The sequence below is a fragment of the Rhodotorula graminis genome, assembly GCF_001329695.1.
Source record: "Rhodotorula graminis WP1 unplaced genomic scaffold RHOBAscaffold_2, whole genome shotgun sequence".
Lineage (NCBI taxonomy): Eukaryota > Fungi > Basidiomycota > Microbotryomycetes > Sporidiobolales > Sporidiobolaceae > Rhodotorula > Rhodotorula graminis.
Genome location: NW_017264929.1, coordinates 561,677 through 578,288, shown reverse-complemented (window position 1 = coordinate 578,288; position 16,612 = coordinate 561,677). Strand labels below are relative to the sequence as shown.

The following is a 16,612-nucleotide window of genomic DNA, read 5'->3' as shown; positions in this document are numbered from 1 at the left end:
CCCGATTGAGCACGCACCGTTCGGCGAGAACGAGGAGGAGGCGAGGACGCACGCAGACATGGCGAGGGCGGGCGCAGCGAGGCCCGGTTGAAGCTGAGGCTGAGCTCAAGCTTGCAGCAGATGCAACGTGTGCTGAAGGAGCGAGAGAGACGAGCGAGAGCTGGGAAGCCCTTTCGGCCGGGCCGGCGGGAGAGGTTGCGGAGCCGACAAGGTTGGAAAGCGACGAGGGAGGGCGCGCAGGCATACAAGAATGGGCCTTGCACGCCGAGGGGAAGCGCGGCACCGAATCGAGGTGCGCCGCCGAACAGCGATGAGAGATCTCGCGACCGACGACGACGACGAGGAGGAGAGGGCGACAACTCCCTCGGGGGCAGGTTGCAAGGGCTCACTGGGCTCGCAGACACTTTCTGTCGCTGCTCGAGAGCCGTACGGTGCAGCAAGAGCGAGTGGGCGACGCCGGCGGACTTGACTCCGTCAGCGCGAGATGAAGTGAGGCAGTCGTTTGCTCCCACCACTCGCTGCTCGCCTGCGTGAGTTCAGCACCGCACGCAGCTCAGCCCAGCAGCACAGCCGAGCCCTTGACCGCACCGCCGACCCGCCCGTCGCCGTTGTCTCGTCGCCCGTCCATCTCTCTCGACCCTCTCGATCTCGACCACCTCCGGCCACGATGAGCACGTTCGGCACCCTCTTCCGCGTCACGACCTATGGTGAGAGCCACTGCGCCTCGGTCGGCGCAATCATCGACGGCTGCCCGCCTGTGAGCCTCCCTCTCTCTCGACTTGCGCGATCGACCACCTCTTGCTGCGGCACATCCCCCCCGACACCGGCTTGCGCACCATGGTCGCTCTGCAGTCGCCGTACGCAAGCGTCCATCGACGGCTCGGAGGCGGCAAGGGGCAGCAGAGCGCGGACTGACCCTCCCCCTCCTCCCTCGCTCCCTCGCTCGTTCGCTCGCAGGGCATGCCCCTCTCGGACGTCGACATTCAGCCGCAGATGACCCGTCGCCGTCCCGGCCAGAGCGCTCTCACTACTCCTGTGCGTCCCTCCCCTCGGTCACGGCGAGCCGCAGTAGAGAGACTGACCTCGCTCTCGCCTTTCGCCCGCAGCGCAACGAGGCCGACGCCGTCCAGATCCAGTCGGGCGTCGAGGCCGGCGTCACGCTCGGCACCCCTATCGGCCTCATGGTCAAGAACAAGGACCAGCGCCCGCACGACTACACCGAGACGGACCACTACCCTCGCCCGAGCCACGCCGACTGGACCTACCTTCTCAAGTACGGCCTCAAGGCGAGCAGCGGCGGTGGGCGCAGCAGTGCGAGGGAGACGATCGGTCCGTCCTCCTCTCGCCGAGTCCTCGAGCGCCGCCTCAATCCCGAGCTGACCCCGTTCCTGCGCACACACAGGTCGGGTCGCCGCGGGCACCATCGCCGAGCGCTACCTCAAGATGGCGTACGGCGTCGAGATCGTCGCCTTTGTGTCGTCGGTCGGCAAGATTCACCTCCCCGAGTCGGCGACCGACGACGACCTCTTGTCCGAGGACTACCTCAAGCTCCTCAGCAGCATCACGCGCGAGCAGGTCGACGAGAACCCGGTCCGCTGCCCGCACGAGGAGACGGCCGACCTGATGCAGGAGGTGCGCACCCTCTTCCTCTTGTCCTCGTTCTCTTCGCGGCGGGACGGCGTATTGACCGCTCTGGCGACCCCGTGCAGCGCATCATCGAGGCCAAGTCCAAGGCCGACTCGATCGGCGGCACCGTCACCTGCGTGATTCGCCGCTCGCCCGTCGGCCTCGGCGAGCCCGTGTTCGACAAGCTCGAGGCCAAGCTCGCGCACGCCATGCTCTCGATCCCGGCGACCAAGGGCTTCGAGATTGGCTCAGGCTTCAAGGGCACCGAGTTTGCCGGCTCGGTCCACAACGACGCCTTCATCAAGAAGCCCGACGGCAAGCTCGGCACCAAGACGAACCGGAGCGGCGGTGTCCAGGGCGGCATCAGCAACGGCGAGGACATCTACTTCAAGTGCGCCCGCTCCCCTTCTCCTCTCTCCCAGCGTGAAGGACGAGCCCCTGACTAGACCGCTCGTCTCACAGGATTGCCTTCAAGTCGCCGGCGACCATCTCGCAGGAGCAGACGACGGCCAAGTACTCGGGCGAGGCGGGCGTCCTCGCGACTCGCGGTCGCCACGACCCTTGCGTCGTCCCTCGGTGCGTCCTCGCGCCTTGATCCGCTTCCTCTCGTCCCTCATCTGACGCAGATCTTGTACCCGTGCAGCGCCGTCCCTATCGTCGAGGCCATGGCCGCGCTCGTCATCATGGAGTGCGTCTCATTCTCTCTCTCTCTCTCGTCCGCCTCCTTCGCGCACTGACCCTCTTGCTCCTCCTGCAGCGCCGTCCTCATCCAAAACTCGCGTGCCTTTACCGCGTCGCTCCTCCCTCCTCTCGAGACGCCCCTCCCGCCCTCGATGGTCATCCCGAACGAGACGCAGCAGGAGAAGATTGTCGACGACATCGTCGCAAAGGGCCTGTAGTCGCGCGTGCGCCCTTGTATATCACTATCTTGCATTTCTCTCTGCTTCTCGCCGTCTTCCAGAGAGACAGAGAGCCGTGGCCGTGAGCGATGGCTCGTCGCCTCGTCCAACCTCTCTCCGCTCGTATCCTCATGGTCCGCGCACCTGCTGCCGGCCCTGCGCCGCCGCTGTCCGCGCCAGACTACTTCGATTCGCTCGCCGAGCTCGCCATCTACGCCGCCAAGCCGCGAGTGCGCCGCCGCCGGTCCGCGGCCCCACCGCCGCTTCATCTCGCCTCGACCAGCATCAGCGACGACGCGCGGCAGGGTCGAGCCAAGCTGCTGGTCTGCCACGACTACAAGGTGCGCCCCCGTCCCGCGCCCACGTGAGCCCTGCAGTGCGCTAACCACTCTTCGCCTCGTCCCTCCTTCGCAGGGCGGTTACTCTGAGCTCGACACGGACCGCGGCTACACCTTTGGGTGGTGGCACCTCGTCGATACCTTCATCTAGTGCGTTCAGCTCTCTCTTTCGATCCAGCCGGCCCCAGAGCGCGCAGCTGACTCGCTCTCCCCGTCGCCGCAGCTTCTCGCACCACCGGGTCTCCTGTCCACCGGCAGACTGGATCCGCGCCGCCCACGAGAACGGCACCAAGATCCTCGGAACCCTCATCTTCGAGCACGACGCCGGCAAGGGCGACATCATCGAGCTCGTCACACCGTCATCGTCGTTCTCCTCGGCCACTTCTTCTTCGGCGTCCCGCTTTGACCGCCTTTCGACGCGGTACGCCGACTGCCTCGTCGACCTTACCCTCGAGCGAGGCTTTGATGGCTGGCTCGTCAACGTCGAGGTCGAGCTCGGCGGCGAGGGTGCGTCGGACGAGCAGAAGAGGGCGCATGCGGCAGCTCTCGTCGCGTGGTTGCGGTACCTGTCGGGCGAGATGAGGCGCAGGGTGCCCGGCGGCGAGATCATGTGGTGCGTCCTCCTCACCTCGTTCTCGCGAAAAGGACCGCCCTGAACCTCTCGCCCTTGCGCAGGTACGACGCCGTGACGACCGACGGCAAGCTCGAGTGGCAGAACGCCGTCACCGAGCGCAACCTGCCCTTCTTCGACGCGTCCGACTCGATATTTCTCAACTACTGGTGGCGCCCAGAGCAGCTCGCGTCGACCGTCGGCCTCCTCGACAAACTCGGCTCGAGCCGTCACTCGGACGTTCACTTCGGCCTCGACGTGTTCGGGCGCGGCACGCTCGCCGGCGGCGGGTTCGAGAGCTGGCGCGCCGTGCACACGACCGAGCAGGCGGTCGGCGCGCGCTCGACGTCGTTCTCGACCGCGCTTTTCGCGCCGGGCTGGACCGTCGAGGCCGAGTCGCTGTCGCACTCGCTCTCGTCGCCCGAGGCGTTCTCTCGATGGCGAGCCGACGACGACTACCTGTTCTCTCGGACGGCGCCGACGCCGTCGACCGCTCCCGAGCTCGCTCGTCACGAACGTGAGCGTCGAGAGCAGCGCGGCGTCCTCCGAGCACGTCATCTCGCCGCACAGACCGCTCCCTCGGCCTCTCCCGTCCCTCTCGCACGCCGCATTCCCTCGCCGCCAACGTTCGACTACGATTCGCCGCTTGCGCCGCCGCTCGGCGCAGAGCTCGGCGTCGCGCACAAACCCCTCGCGGCGTTCCTCCCCGCTCCTCGGCCGACCCCTGCGCCCGCCGCGAGGTTCTACACCAACTCCTCGGGCGGCTCCGGGCACGCTCTCTTCGTCGAGGGCGAACGCGTCCTCGAGCACGGCTGGACGGACGCCGGCTTTGCGTGTCCGGCGGCGGGCCTGGCGTTCCATCCGCCTGGCGGCGCCGGCGGCGGCGGCGAGGGCGGCGACGGTACGGTGACAGCGGCTCTCGTCGAGTACGATGCGTGGGAGGGTGAACGGGCACTCGAGCTGCGCGCAGGCGAGCGAGCTGGAGGGCAGGCCGGCGCGCTCGAGGGCGAGGAGACGAGGGCGTCAATCCCGCTCTGCGCCGTCGCGCTTCCCGAGCTCGCCCTCGGCACCGAGCTCTCGCTCGACGTCGTGTGGAAGGCGGCGTCGCAGAGCCGCAGCTCGAGCGCCGGCGGCGCCGATGTCGTGCCGCATCTGCGACCGGCGACCGGCGAGGCCGGGCTCACGGCGTCGAGCGGCACGATGGACGAGCTGTCGGCCGGGTGGCGCCGCACTCGAGTGCGGCTTTCTGCCAGTGCGCTCTCGCCGGCTCAGACCTGGCACCTCTCGGTCGACTTTCCCCAGGACGCCGTCGTTCTCGTCGGCGCGCTCAGCCTGCACCCCGTCGTCGCGCCGCCCTCGCCCTCTTTCGCCCTCGCCCCTCCTCACTACGACACTTCGTCGTCGATGCTGCAGTGGGACGTCGACTTGTGTCCCGCGGCGCTCGACTCGACCCCCTCCCTCGGCTCGTCGACGTTCCTCGACCCGGCCCGCCCTCGTCACTACCACGTCTTCCACCGCCCCCGCACGAGCACCACCACCGCCACCGACAAGGTCTATCTCGGCACGACGTCGGCGCAGGAGTTCCCGCTCGACCTCGCTGTTCTCGGAGGACGCGGCGAGGTCGTCGTGCACGCCGTCTCTCTCGGCTCGCCCTCGCAGGAGCAGGTGACAGCTGTAGACGATCTCTCTCTCGACAGACTGCCATAGACCGAGTTCTCGTGCGAGAAATGGGCTGGATTGCGAGAGCGAGTCCGAGGAGAGCGTGCTAGGGGTATCGAGAGGGAGAGCGTGCCTGTGCGTGTGTGTGGCGGTGCGACATGAGGAGAATCGACGAGAGAAACAGAAGGGGTCCGAACAGATGCTGAAAGACGAGAGAGTAGGAGAGGGAGGAAGAGAAAGTGTGGTGACAGGGGAAAAGGGGGAGCTAATCGGAAGGGGGAGGGACCTTGGTCGGGAGCTTCGGGACGGCTCGCGTCGAGGCGCCCGGCGACGATGCGGCCGACGTATGGCCCGAGTCGGACATGGCCTGCAGGGAACGAGTGAGGGTCAGGTTTGGCTCGGAGAAAGAGAAGGAAGGACGAGAGGAGACGCACCTGGCCGAAGCTCGCGCTGTTGGCGCGCCCACGTCCAGCCTGGATGAGCCTCTGGCTCTCGGCGACCACGTCGTCCAGCGGCGGGTCGGCAGGCGCCATGACGACGGACGGCGAGAGCGGCGTCGGGCCGGGACGATGCGGCGCCGACGGGTCGCGCTCGTTCATCGAGCCGGTCTCCTGCTCCTTGATGAGGTCCTCGAGCCGTTGCTCGACGACGTCCAGCGTCTCCTTGGCGTCGCCGCCAGCGGCGGGAGCAGGTGTCGCAGGCACGTTGGGCAGGGCCGGGATCGGCGCTTTGGTCGCCGCCGTCGACTCGGGCGTGGGCGACGTGAGCGTGAACGACGGGTTGTTGTGGCGCGCGACGGCGGCGCTCGCGATGGGCTGCCCGGCGACCTTGTCGACGCCGGTAGGCGGCGACGCCTCGGGCGAGTCCGAGGGCGAGCCGGCGATCGAGTCGAGCCCGGGACGGTGGCCGCTCGGCGAGCTGGCGCGCGAGGTCGGCCGCTCGATGTGCAGGTGCTGCGAGATGTTGTCGGCGCGCGAGGTGACGTTCTCGGTGAACTCGGCGTTGGCCTTGGACTTGTTGGCGGGCGACATGGGCCGGTTCGGCGTCGAGCCACGGGTGCTCGACGGGTTCGATGACGTGTCCGAGGCCTCGGCGGCCTTGCGGCTGAAGCCCGACAGGTAGGCCATCGAGCCCCACTCGACGAGCTTGGACTCGAGCCAGACGAGCGAGACGGGCTTGGTGAGGAAGTCGTTGCAGCCGGCGGCGAGGGCGTTCACTCGGTCGGCCTGGAGCGACGAGGCGGTGAGGGCGACGATGATGACGGGCATGCTGAGGAGCGGCGAGCCCGGGGCACTGAACGGGTTGCCGCTGCTCGCGCTCGACATGGGCGACGCCATGTCGGAGGTCGGCGTCGTGATGAACGTCCCGATGTTGTTCTGCCGCTCGAGCTCGCGGATTTCTCGCGTCGCCTCGATGCCGTCCTTGACGGGGAGCTGGATATCCATCTGCAAAGACAGTGAATAACGCAGTCAGTGTCAAAGTCTCGTCGACAGCGAGAGAGAGAGAGAGAGAGGTGGGCGCACGAGGACGAGGTGAAAGTTGCCCTTCTTCCACATCTGGACCGCCTGCTCGCCGTCCTTGGCGACCTTGTAGCTGATGCCCTTCTTCTTCATGAACATCGACAGGATCGTCTGGTTGATGGGGTTGTCTGCAGAGTTGGAGGAGAGGAGGAAAGGGAAAGCGTCAGGGTCAAGGAGATCGAGAAGGAGGGAGGGGGGAAGAGGTGACAGGGGACGCACCCTCGACGATGAGCACACTGATGGGCGGTACCGCAGGCAACGTGCCCTTCCTGCTGGACCGCCTGCGGTTCCTCGGCGGGCCGCCGACCGTGCTCGCCCGGGTGCGCAGCTTGGGCATGGCCGGCTTCGACGACGCCGCGAGCGCCCTTGCCGCCGCCGCGGCAGACGCCGCCGCACCCTGCGTGTCGGGCGGCGTCGACGAGCGTGTCGGGACGGGCGACGCCGAGGCGCTCGCCGGGTTGCGCCGCGGCGAATGGAGCGGGCTCTGGGCGCCGCTCGACGCTCGCGGCGACGCCGAGTGCGACGACTGGGTCGCCGTGACCGTGCCCGACGTGCCGTTCGAGCCGCTCATGCTGCGACGGGTCGAGGCCGACCGTGCCGACGGCGTGCCCGGCAGCTGGCGCGAGTTGCCCTCGGCGAGCGGGCTCGAGGAGACGGCCGTCGCCGGCGGGAGCTCCTCGGGCGAGACGTCGGCGCCCGTCGCTCGCGACTTGGCGGCCGTGATGAACGAGTCGAGCGTGAGCGCCGGCGTCCCGGGCCGCAGCGCCGCGTTCAAGCCCGGCGGTGACGTGTCGCCCGCGGACCCGCCGCTCCCGCTCGCTGCCGAGCCGCTCGACGCGACGCGGCGGCCCGAGACGTACGAGCCGAGGCCGATCTCGTGCGGCGTCGCCGTGCTCATGCGCGAGACGAGGCCCGGCGGCAACTCGCGCTGCGCGCTCGTCGCCTGCTCGGTCGCGTCGTCCGACCCTTCTCGGCTCAAGGTCGCCCGCCGCTCGCGCTCGGCCGTGTTCTGGCGGCGCTGCTTGTCGCCCGAGCCGCGAGAGCCACGAGGCTGCGGCTGGAAGAAGATGCCCGAGCGGCCGTCGGGGCTCTGGACGACCATGCCCTCGCTCGGCGTCGTGTCCTTGAGCTCCTCGCTGACGGTCGAAAAGTACGAGTCCTCGGTGTCGTCGATGCGGCCGAGCGGCGAAGGCGGGACGGCCGAGCTCGTGCTGCCGTTGGTGCCCGCGTGGTGGAACGCGGGGGGCGTGCGCGGCTTGCCCTGCGACGAGTTGGCGACGCCCGAGTCGCTCTTGCTGCTCGCGAGCTCGTTGTGCCCAAAGTCGAAGCCGTGCTCGCTCATGAGGGCGGGCGACAGGCGAGGCGTCCAGTACTGGATGCCGGGCGAGGTCGGCGACGTGGCGATGGGCGCGAGCGACGGGTCGACGGCGGGACGCTTGAGGGCCGTCCAGATGGCCGTGATGACGCGACGAGGGCCCGCAGGCTTGGGCACGACGAGGACCTCGGGGATGCTCAGGCTCTTGGACATTGACAGCGTGTCCTGGACGAGCTCCTTGATCGCCTTGTAGTGCGTCAGGCTCGCGAAATGGATGATGACCCACTGCGACGCGTGCTGCGGCGACGACAGGCCCTGCTGCACCTGGTGCAGCTGGCGGACGTGCGGGCTCGAGCGCGTCCGGCGCGCGGCGAGCTGCGGCCGCTTGGCCATGAGCGTCGGGCCCATGCTCGGCGGCGTGCGGAGCGAGACGAGGAGCCGCCGCAGCGTCGCGACGTCGTCGTCGATGATGACGAGGCTCGAGTGGCCCTCGCCCATGGTGCCCGCGTCGAACGGCAGGGCGTCGCTCGACGACGCCGTCGCGCCGGGCGACGACGTGGCCGTCTCGAAGCCCGAGTCGAACCGTGCGCCGGCGCCGGCGCTCGCCCTCGACGACTTGCCCGCGTCCGACGCCGACGCCGCACTGCCGCCCGACAGCGAGCCGTTGTTGACGACGGGCACGTGCTGGACGTCCATGCCCCACCCGGCGAGGTACGTCGTCAGGTCCTTGGCGAACGCGCTCGTCTCGCCGGCGTGGAGCGCGACGCGGTGGCCCTTGAGCGCCGTCTCGGCGAACCGCTTGAGGTCGTCCATCGACGGCTCCTGGCCGACCGTCAGGTCGAGGCTCGCGCGCCGGCGCCCGAGGAGCGTCGACGGGTCGTCGGCGATCGACTGCGTCTTGGGGCGCGCGGCGGGCAGGAGCGCCTCGAGGGCCCACGAACGCGCCGAGACCGAGTTGTGCGTCGAGGGCGCGAGGCGGAGCTGGACGAGCGAGAAGAGGGAGCGGGCGAAGGCGGTGTCGAACGGCGGCGTCGGGAGGTGGACGGGCGCAGGCGTGGCCGCGTTCTCGTCGACGAACGGGGGCGAGGGTGGTAGAGGTGGGGCGGTGACGAGGATCTCGAGCGAGACGTTCCACCACTTTTGCGGGCGCGAGGGCCAAAAGGCGGGAGGGTACGGGCGCGCGTCGGGCTCGGGAGATGAGCTGCGGGAGGGCGTCGGGGAAGAGGGAGGGGTCGCGGCGGTCGCGATGAAGCGCACGTCGACAGTCGAGCCCGTCGCCGCGCCGGCAAGAATGTGGTGGATGATCTGTCGTCGGCGGCCGAGAGTCAGTCAGGCGCTGTATCGACGACCAGGAGGCGGAGAAAGGGCGAGGCAGGACGCACCCAGATGAGCGTCACGCTCCAGGCTCGCTCGTCCGCCCTCACTAAGAGCTCCCTCGTCTCTGTGTCCTTGGCCGGCGCCGCCGCCGCCGAGCCCGCCGCACCCGCCTCTCCGACGCCGCCCTCGCCCTTGTGCGCCGTCGCGACGTCGGGCGTCGTCACCGGGCTCGGCGCCGACCCGCTGCCGGCCTGCCCGACGACGAGCTCGATGCCGCGCGCGGCCGCGTCGGCCGCGAGCACGTCGGCGACGCCCTGGAGGAGCGCCGGGAAGTCGAACACCTGCTCCGGGTCGTCCTCGGGCTCGAGCGGCGGACCGTCGCCGACGCCGCCCTCGTGCGGCGCGAGCGGCGAGTGCGGGAGAGGCTGCGCGCCGCGGCCGACCTCGCCGATCCACTCGAAGCCGCGAAAGAGGCGCCAGATGGCGCCCGCCGAGACGGCCGGGATCGAGAGCGTGCTCGGGGCGTGCAACTCGTGCGAGTGGGTCGGGAGGAGGGCGTCGGCCATGTGCAGGCCCGAGAAGAAGGACGCGGCGGCCGACGTCGTGCTGCTCGTCGCGGTCGAGGCGATGCTGGCGCCCGACGACAGGACGGCGTTGGAGCCGGTGGCCGACGAGATGCTCGACTTGCGGCTCAGTGACGCGTCGAGGGTCGCCTCGAACAGGGCGGGGAGCTGGACGGGAGGCGAGAAGAGGTGCGTCGGGCCGAACTGGGACAGGAGGAGGAGGGCGGGAGGGAGGAGGGTCGCGATGAGCTCGAGCGACTGCTCGAGGCGCGGCGGTGCACTCGGCAGCTCGGGCTCGTCGATCGGGGCGAGGGGCGTGCTCGGTGCGCCGGACGGGTAGGCGTGGTCGTGCGCCTGCACCGTGCGCTGGCTCATGATGCTGTCGCGCCTGGCCGGGGTCGAGGCGCCGACGCCGCTGCGGGCGTAGACCGTGTCCATCGGGTCGCGCTCGAGCCCTCGGAGCGTCGCGGGCGACCCGGGCGAGAGGGCGCCGCCGTCGCTGCCCGAGCCTGCGAGGCCAGGCGAGCTCGCGGGCGAGCCGGACGGGCTCGACGGCTGACCGACGCCGCCCGACGCGTGGCGACGAAAGCTCGGGCGCAGGCGCTTGGCGAAGCTGCTCGAGGTGGACGGCGCGAGGTGCTCGTCGGTCGAGGGCGTGGGGCCGCCGTGCGGGTAGGCCAAAGTCGAGGTGGACGGGACCGGCGGCGGGAGCTGGCGCGGGTCGACGACGTCTGGGTCGGATGCGCGGACGACGGACGGTACAGGGCTCGACAGGGAGCGAGGGAGGTGGGGTCGAGCTGGTTCCGAGGCGGTGGGCGGGCGAAAAGTGCCGAGGAAGCGGGTGAGGAAGGTGCCCGGTTGCGGTGGAGGTGCGCCGCCGTTGCGGCTCGCTCCTGCTGCGGTCGAGGGCGGGTCAGTGTGGGGGTGTACGAGAGTGGAGCGAGTGGGACAGGGACACACCGAGGGACCTGCGCGAGGGAGTCCTCCTCGACGAGCGAGACGAGGTCGAGGGCGAGGACGCGTCGTCGTCGGCGGGCGCGACGCCGTTTGCGGGTGGCGCGGTGGCGAGAGCGCGTTGAGCTGCGCTCGTGGAGGGCTCGTTGGGGAGCTGGGCGTGTGCAGGTCGAGCGGTGGTCGAGATCGGTCGCCGATGAGGCTCGTCGTCGGTGGTCGCGTCGGGGCGCACGGCCGTGGGCGGGGCGGGTGAGGCCATGGACGGCCCTGGACGAGTGGCGCGAGGCGGCCCTTGCGGTGCAGCAGGGCCGAGCGAGAGGGTGCGGCGAGTGCGAACCTCAAGGTTGGCCGCGCTGGACGGCGCCGGAGGAACCTCGTCAACCTCGCTCGAGGGTGAGGTGTGTCGGGCCAGACGAGCAAACGATAGCTTCGTACAGGGATGCAACCGAGACCGAACAGCTTCCTGTGGCTCGTGAGCGGGCTCGTACTCGCCGACACCGCCTCGTCGCTCACGCTCAGCTCTCAGCTCGTCTCGTCACCACTCGGCAGCTGCTACCGCTCCAGTTAGTCCCACGAGCACCTGCCAGCTACACTCAGCACCTGCGCGCACCCGCGCACCCACCCGCACCTGCACTCCACCCTCTGCCGCTCCTCCCCCTCCTCAACTTGCGCCCCACCTCGACCTCGCCCTCCCCGTTCCGCAACCTCGCCCAAGCCGCCAGTCGACATGGCAGGGCCCGCTCAACTCTCGGATGGTGCATGTGACCTCAACGTGAGCAGTCTCGCGCCTGCCCTCTGCCCCAGTCACGCGCACTCGGCTAACCCGGCTCGCCCTTCCTTGCAGGACCACTCCGTCCCCGTCCTGCCCACACCCACCTTCGAGCGCCCAGTGCTCTGCGCACCTCCGCCTCGCCAACCTCGTCCGCCCATCGCGCCCCTCCCGCACCCGCACCCACACCTGGTCCTGCCGCCCGCGCCTCCTCGCCCCGTTCACCCCACCTCCTCCGGCCCTCCTCTGCCCAGCTCCACTGCCCACAGCTCGGCCGCCGCGAGCCCCGACGGCGAGGACGGCAGGGGGGGGAGGCGTGCGCGGCGAGAACCGGCAGGGCGACCTGCAGCAACGGCTCGACGACCTCGCAAGCCGCCGCACCGAGCGCGACGGCGCCCGCGACGAGGCCGTGCGCGAGAAGCGCAACATCCTCGAGGAGCTCGGCGAGGTCCTCGCCGGGATCAAGGCGCAGCAGGCGATGAACGACGAGAACCGCCGCGTCAACGACGCCGACCACGAGGCGCTTGTTGAGTTCGCGCGCGGGCTCGACCGCGACGGCGACGTGTTCGAGCAGTACGTCGACAAGCAGGTCGCCGAGTTCGCCGAGCAAACCGCCAAGTTCGACCACTACGTCGACTACACGCTCGCCGACCTCGAGCGCAAGAAGGGCGAGCAGGCGGCGAGGACCGAGGACGAGCGGGCCAAGCTCGAGGGCGAGCGGGCCAAGCTCGAGGGCGAACGCGCCCGCATGGTCGAGGAGAACCGGGTCGACGTCGCCGAGCGCGACCCGGACTTTGCTGAGCGCGCGCTCGAGCGGCTCGCGTTCGGGTTCGAGTCCTGGAGGCGCGACAAGGTCGAGCGCGAGCTCAAGGCCTCGCTCGCCGCCACTAAAGCCGAGCTCGAGCGCACCCGCCTCGCCCACGCCGCCGAGCTCGAACGAATCCGCCTCGAGCACGCGATCGCGCCCAAGGAGGCGTGCCACGAGGTCGAGCGCGACCAGGAGGCGCGCAACGGCGACGAGGACGGCGAGGGCGGCGACGACCACGCCAACGGCGGCAAGGGCGATGCCGAGGGCAGTGTGCACGAGGTCGAGAGGGCGGGACCAGCTGTTGCGACAGTCGAGCGCGCGCCGGACGGCGACGGCAAGGGCGAGGTGCGCCCCAACCTTTCTCTCTCACTCCTCGTGCCCCTCCCGACTCGTCCAGCCACCTTGACGTTGTCGGCGTTCGGCGCTCTACCCGCCCGCAGCTCGACAAGCAGCGTTCGGGCGCCTCGGGCGTCCTCCTCGAGCCGGCGTCGCCTCCCGGCGAGAGCGTCGGCCCGCGCCGCTCGACGCGCGTGTCACGCCAGCCGCAGCGCTTCGGCGAGGACCGCGAGGAGGAGGCGTGTTCGCGCGCTTGAGGAGCGCAAGGTGGGCGCAAGGTCGGCGCAGGGCCGACGCGAGGCTTTCCAAGGGGGGCGAGTTGAGTTCCGCTCGCACAGTTTTACCATGTCCACCACGTCTTTGTCGTCACTATCACATGCATTCACGTCTTTGCGTTCCCCAATCCTGGCGACGGTGTTGTCGTCGAGAGGCGAGATGCCTGTTCTCTCGCACCAAGCTCTCCTGCTCTGGTCTCGAGCGAGCGAATGCTTTGCAGCGCGAGACTCTCACACGAGCTCACTCAGGAAGACGAGTCGGCAGGTGCGTCGTCGAGAAAGAGAGGGCGAGGAGAGCGAGAGAGCGAGCAAGAAGCGTCGCTCGAACGAGACGACGAGGAGGAGGCTCGACCGCGCTCGAGTCGTCCCGTCGTACGGGGGCCTCGAGTGCGTTCGGGAGCATACGAAGATTGAGCCGACTAGTCTGCACTGGCAGCTCTTGCACAGAGCCAGCCGTCGCCGACTCGGATTCGGCCAAGTCGACAGCAAAGTCGACGCGTCGCGCCTCGGGCTCTCATCTCTCACCTCGACAACCGCACCAGGGCACCAGCGACGCCCAGCAGCAGCACCCGTCGCACTCTGCACGACCAGCGACGCGCTCAGCCCACTCGCAGCTCGCGCCACCGCCTCTCGCCCGTCCGCCCACCACCCCGCAACCTCGTCCTCGCCATGGAGGCGCCGCCGCTCATCTACAAGGCTACGTACTCGGGCGTACCCGTCTACGAGGTGCGTACTACCTCCCTCTCCCCTGCCCTGCCCCTGCCCACCGTACAGAGCGCTCACACTCGCCGCCCCTCTCCCCCTCATCACCTCGCTGCTCGTCCTCCTCCTCCGCCCCGGTCGCTCGCCCCTGCAGATGCCCTGTCACGGCGTCGCCGTCATGCGCCGTCAAGCCGACGCATGGGTCAACGCGACCCAGGTCCTCAAGGTCGCCGGCTTCGACAAGCCCCAGCGCACCCGCGTCCTCGAGCGCGAGGTCCAGCGCGGCACCCACGAGAAGGTCCAGGGCGGCTACGGCAAGTACCAGGGTACGTCGCACTCTCTCCTCTCCGTACTCGAGCCCGAGCACGAGGCGGCGGCCTGCCCGCCGCCGTCGTCGCCGGCCCTCGTCGAGGAGATGTCCGGTCAGGTCGTCACGGGCGCAGCGCACTGACCTCGCTCTCGCGCAACAGGCACCTGGATCCCGATGGACCGCGGCGTCGCCCTCGCCCGCCAGTACGGCGTCGACCGCCTCCTCGACCCCATCTTCCAGTTCGTCCCCTCGGCCACCTCGCCGCCGCTCGCCCCGCGCCACATCACGGCCGCGCCCAACCGCCCGCGCAAGAAGCACGACGTCGCCATCGACATGGAGGGCATGCCGACGCCGCCGCCGAAACCGCCGCGCCCGTCCATGTCCAAGGGCAAGGCGGCCGCCGCACGGCGCGCCCTCGTCGCCCAGGACAGCGACGAGGACTACGGCGGCGGCGGCAGGAGCATGACGCCGGCGAGGGAGGACGCGAGCGAGACGAGCCAGACGCCGAGCCCGCTCGGCCTCGAGGGCGACGACGACGAGTACCACGACGGCGGCGCAGGGCGGGCGGGCCCCTCGTCGAGCAAGAAGCGCAAGGTCGCCCACCACGACCCGGCGGCGTCGATGGGCGGCGGCGGCGGCGGCGGCGGCATGGCGATCGACGGCGTGTCGGCGCACCAGCAGCTGCAGGGGCTCGGCCCGCTGCGGTACGCCCGCATGATCCTCGACTACTTCGTCAGCGAGTCGCAGCAGATCCCCCAGTTCCTCCTCGCGCCGCCAGGCGACTTTGACCCGAACGTCGTCATCGACGACGACGGCCACACGGCGCTGCACTGGGCGTGCGCCATGGGCCGCATGCGCATCGTCAAGCTCCTCCTCACGGCCGGCGCCGACATCTTCCGCGCCAACTCGATGGGACAAACGGCCCTCATGCGCTCGGTCATGTTCACCAACAACTACGACCTGCGCAAGTTCCCCGAGCTCTTCGAGCTCCTGCACCGCTCGACGATCAACATCGACCGCCAGGACCGCACCGTCTTCCACTACATCGTCGACATTGCGCTCCAGAAGGGCAAGACGCACGCCGCCCGGTACTACATGGAGACGGTCCTCGGGCGCCTCGCCGAGTACCCGGACGAGGTGGCCGACATCCTCAACTTTCAGGACGAGGAGGGGGAGACGGCCCTGACGCTCGCCGCCCGAGCCCGGTCCAAGCGCCTCGTCAAGATCCTCCTCGACCACGGCGCCGACCCCAAGATGGCCAACCGCGACGGCAAGACGGCCGAGGACTACATCCTCGAGGACGAGCGCTTCCGCGAGCAGGACGTCGTCAACGCGGCGGCGGCGGCGGCAGCAGCTGCGGCGGCGACGGTCGCGCCGCACCCGAACGGCAACGGCACCTTGTCGGGCCTCATCTCGTCGGCGACGGCCGCCGCAGGAGGAGGAGCGTCGTCGTCGTCGGCGGCGGCGGGCCTCGGCGCCGCGCAGCTCCACACGTCCGAGACGGGCCAGCGCGTCGCGACCGACGTCATCCCGCGCATCTCGTCGCTCCTGTCGACCCTCGCCACCTCGTTCGACGCCGAGCTCGCCGACAAGGAGCGCGAGCTTGCCCAGGCCGACGCGCTCGCCGCCGCGCTCGAGGCCGAGATTGCCGACGCGCGCGCCCAGGCGCAGCAGCTCGAGCAGCAGGCGGCGAGCCGAGGCGCGATCGAGCACGAGGTGTCGCAGCTCGAGGGCGAGCTCGAGGCCAAGGTCGGCAAGCGGTTCCGCCTCGGGTGGGAGAAGTGGGTCCGCGACGAGGAGGGCCGCGAGCAGCAGTACGAGCGCGACGCCGCCGAGGGGCAGCAGCACGAGCAGGAGGCCGACCTCGAGGCGTACCGCGACCTCGTCGCCAACCCGCCCGCCGACGCCGCCGAGCGCGCTCAAGCGCTCGCGAGCCGCATCGCCGAGTTCCGCGACGAGCGTGGGCGCCTCTTTGCGCAGCTCGTCAACGCGCATGCGGCGGTCGGGACGGGCGCCAAGCTCGCCCAGTACCGCCAGCTCGTCGCGCTCGGGTGCGGCGTCCCGCTCGACCAGGTCGACGGCGCCATCGAGGCGCTCGTCGAGGACCTCGACCAGGGCGTCGGTTTGCCGATGCGTCAGGGTGACGCTGTGGACGAGCTCGTCGCGGCGTGAGAAGTGTCGTCGTCGTCGTTCTCTTCTTCTCTTGTTCCCCTCCTCCTCTCCTCCTCCTTCGTCGTCTTCCTCCCCTCCCCCTCCCGCACCCCTCTCTGTGTCCCTCTCTGTGTCGTCTCGGGTGCCTCCTCGAGGCTCGGTAGTCTGTCTGTACCCTTTGCCCTGTTCAGCGTCTGCAACAACGACGACGTGACCTCTCTGCGCTTTCGCTCGCGAGCCTGGGACGAGGAGAACAAGGTCGGAGGAAGCAGAGCATCTATTGCAGACCGTCGCTCAAGATCGCTCCCGCCCTCGCAAACGCTCCTTGTCTAACGAGACACCGCTGCAACCGCGGCGAGCTGAGGCGGCCCGGGCAAAAGAGACGGAGCGGGCTGCGAGAAGAAGGGGTCAGTGCGCGAGCGAGAACAGGAAAGCGAAAGCGGCAGGGACGTACACGCGG

The 16,612-nt window shown here is 69.8% G+C and overlaps 4 protein-coding genes across 4 annotated transcripts; 3 read left to right on the top strand and 1 right to left on the bottom strand.

Moving 5' to 3' along the window:
• Window positions 1–537: 537 nt before the first annotated feature.
• Window positions 538–2,569, top strand: RHOBADRAFT_23995 (uncharacterized protein). Its single transcript, XM_018412623.1, has 8 exons — window positions 538–757; window positions 958–1,035; window positions 1,107–1,329; window positions 1,403–1,632; window positions 1,710–2,017; window positions 2,089–2,202; window positions 2,270–2,314; window positions 2,384–2,569. Exons 1-8 carry the CDS (start codon window positions 668–670, stop codon window positions 2,523–2,525), a joined length of 1,230 nt encoding a protein of 409 aa, XP_018273527.1. The 5' UTR covers window positions 538–667; the 3' UTR covers window positions 2,526–2,569.
• Window positions 2,570–3,087: 518 nt separating this feature from the next.
• Window positions 3,088–3,866, top strand: RHOBADRAFT_1454 (glycoside hydrolase family 85 protein; the record flags this gene model as incomplete). Its single annotated transcript, XM_018412208.1, has 2 exons — window positions 3,088–3,476; window positions 3,539–3,866. Coding segments are annotated over 2 exons (717 nt in total), but the record flags the coding sequence as incomplete, so codon positions are not given.
• Window positions 3,867–5,190: 1,324 nt separating this feature from the next.
• RHOBADRAFT_51324 (uncharacterized protein) lies at window positions 5,191–11,060 on the bottom strand (the record flags this gene model as incomplete). The annotated part of the gene is made up of 6 exons (XM_018415777.1): window positions 5,191–5,499; window positions 5,567–6,577; window positions 6,656–6,780; window positions 6,872–9,272; window positions 9,350–10,743; window positions 10,808–11,060. Coding segments are annotated over 6 exons (5,492 nt in total), but the record flags the coding sequence as incomplete, so codon positions are not given.
• Window positions 11,061–13,658: 2,598 nt separating this feature from the next.
• RHOBADRAFT_33635 (uncharacterized protein) lies at window positions 13,659–16,202 on the top strand (the record flags this gene model as incomplete). Its single annotated transcript, XM_018413127.1, has 4 exons — window positions 13,659–13,715; window positions 13,846–14,017; window positions 14,162–14,322; window positions 14,428–16,202. The coding sequence occupies 4 exons, from the start codon at window positions 13,659–13,661 to the stop codon at window positions 16,171–16,173; spliced, it is 2,136 nt and encodes a 711-aa protein (XP_018273524.1). The 3' UTR covers window positions 16,174–16,202.
• Between the last annotated feature and the right edge of the window lie 410 nt (window positions 16,203–16,612).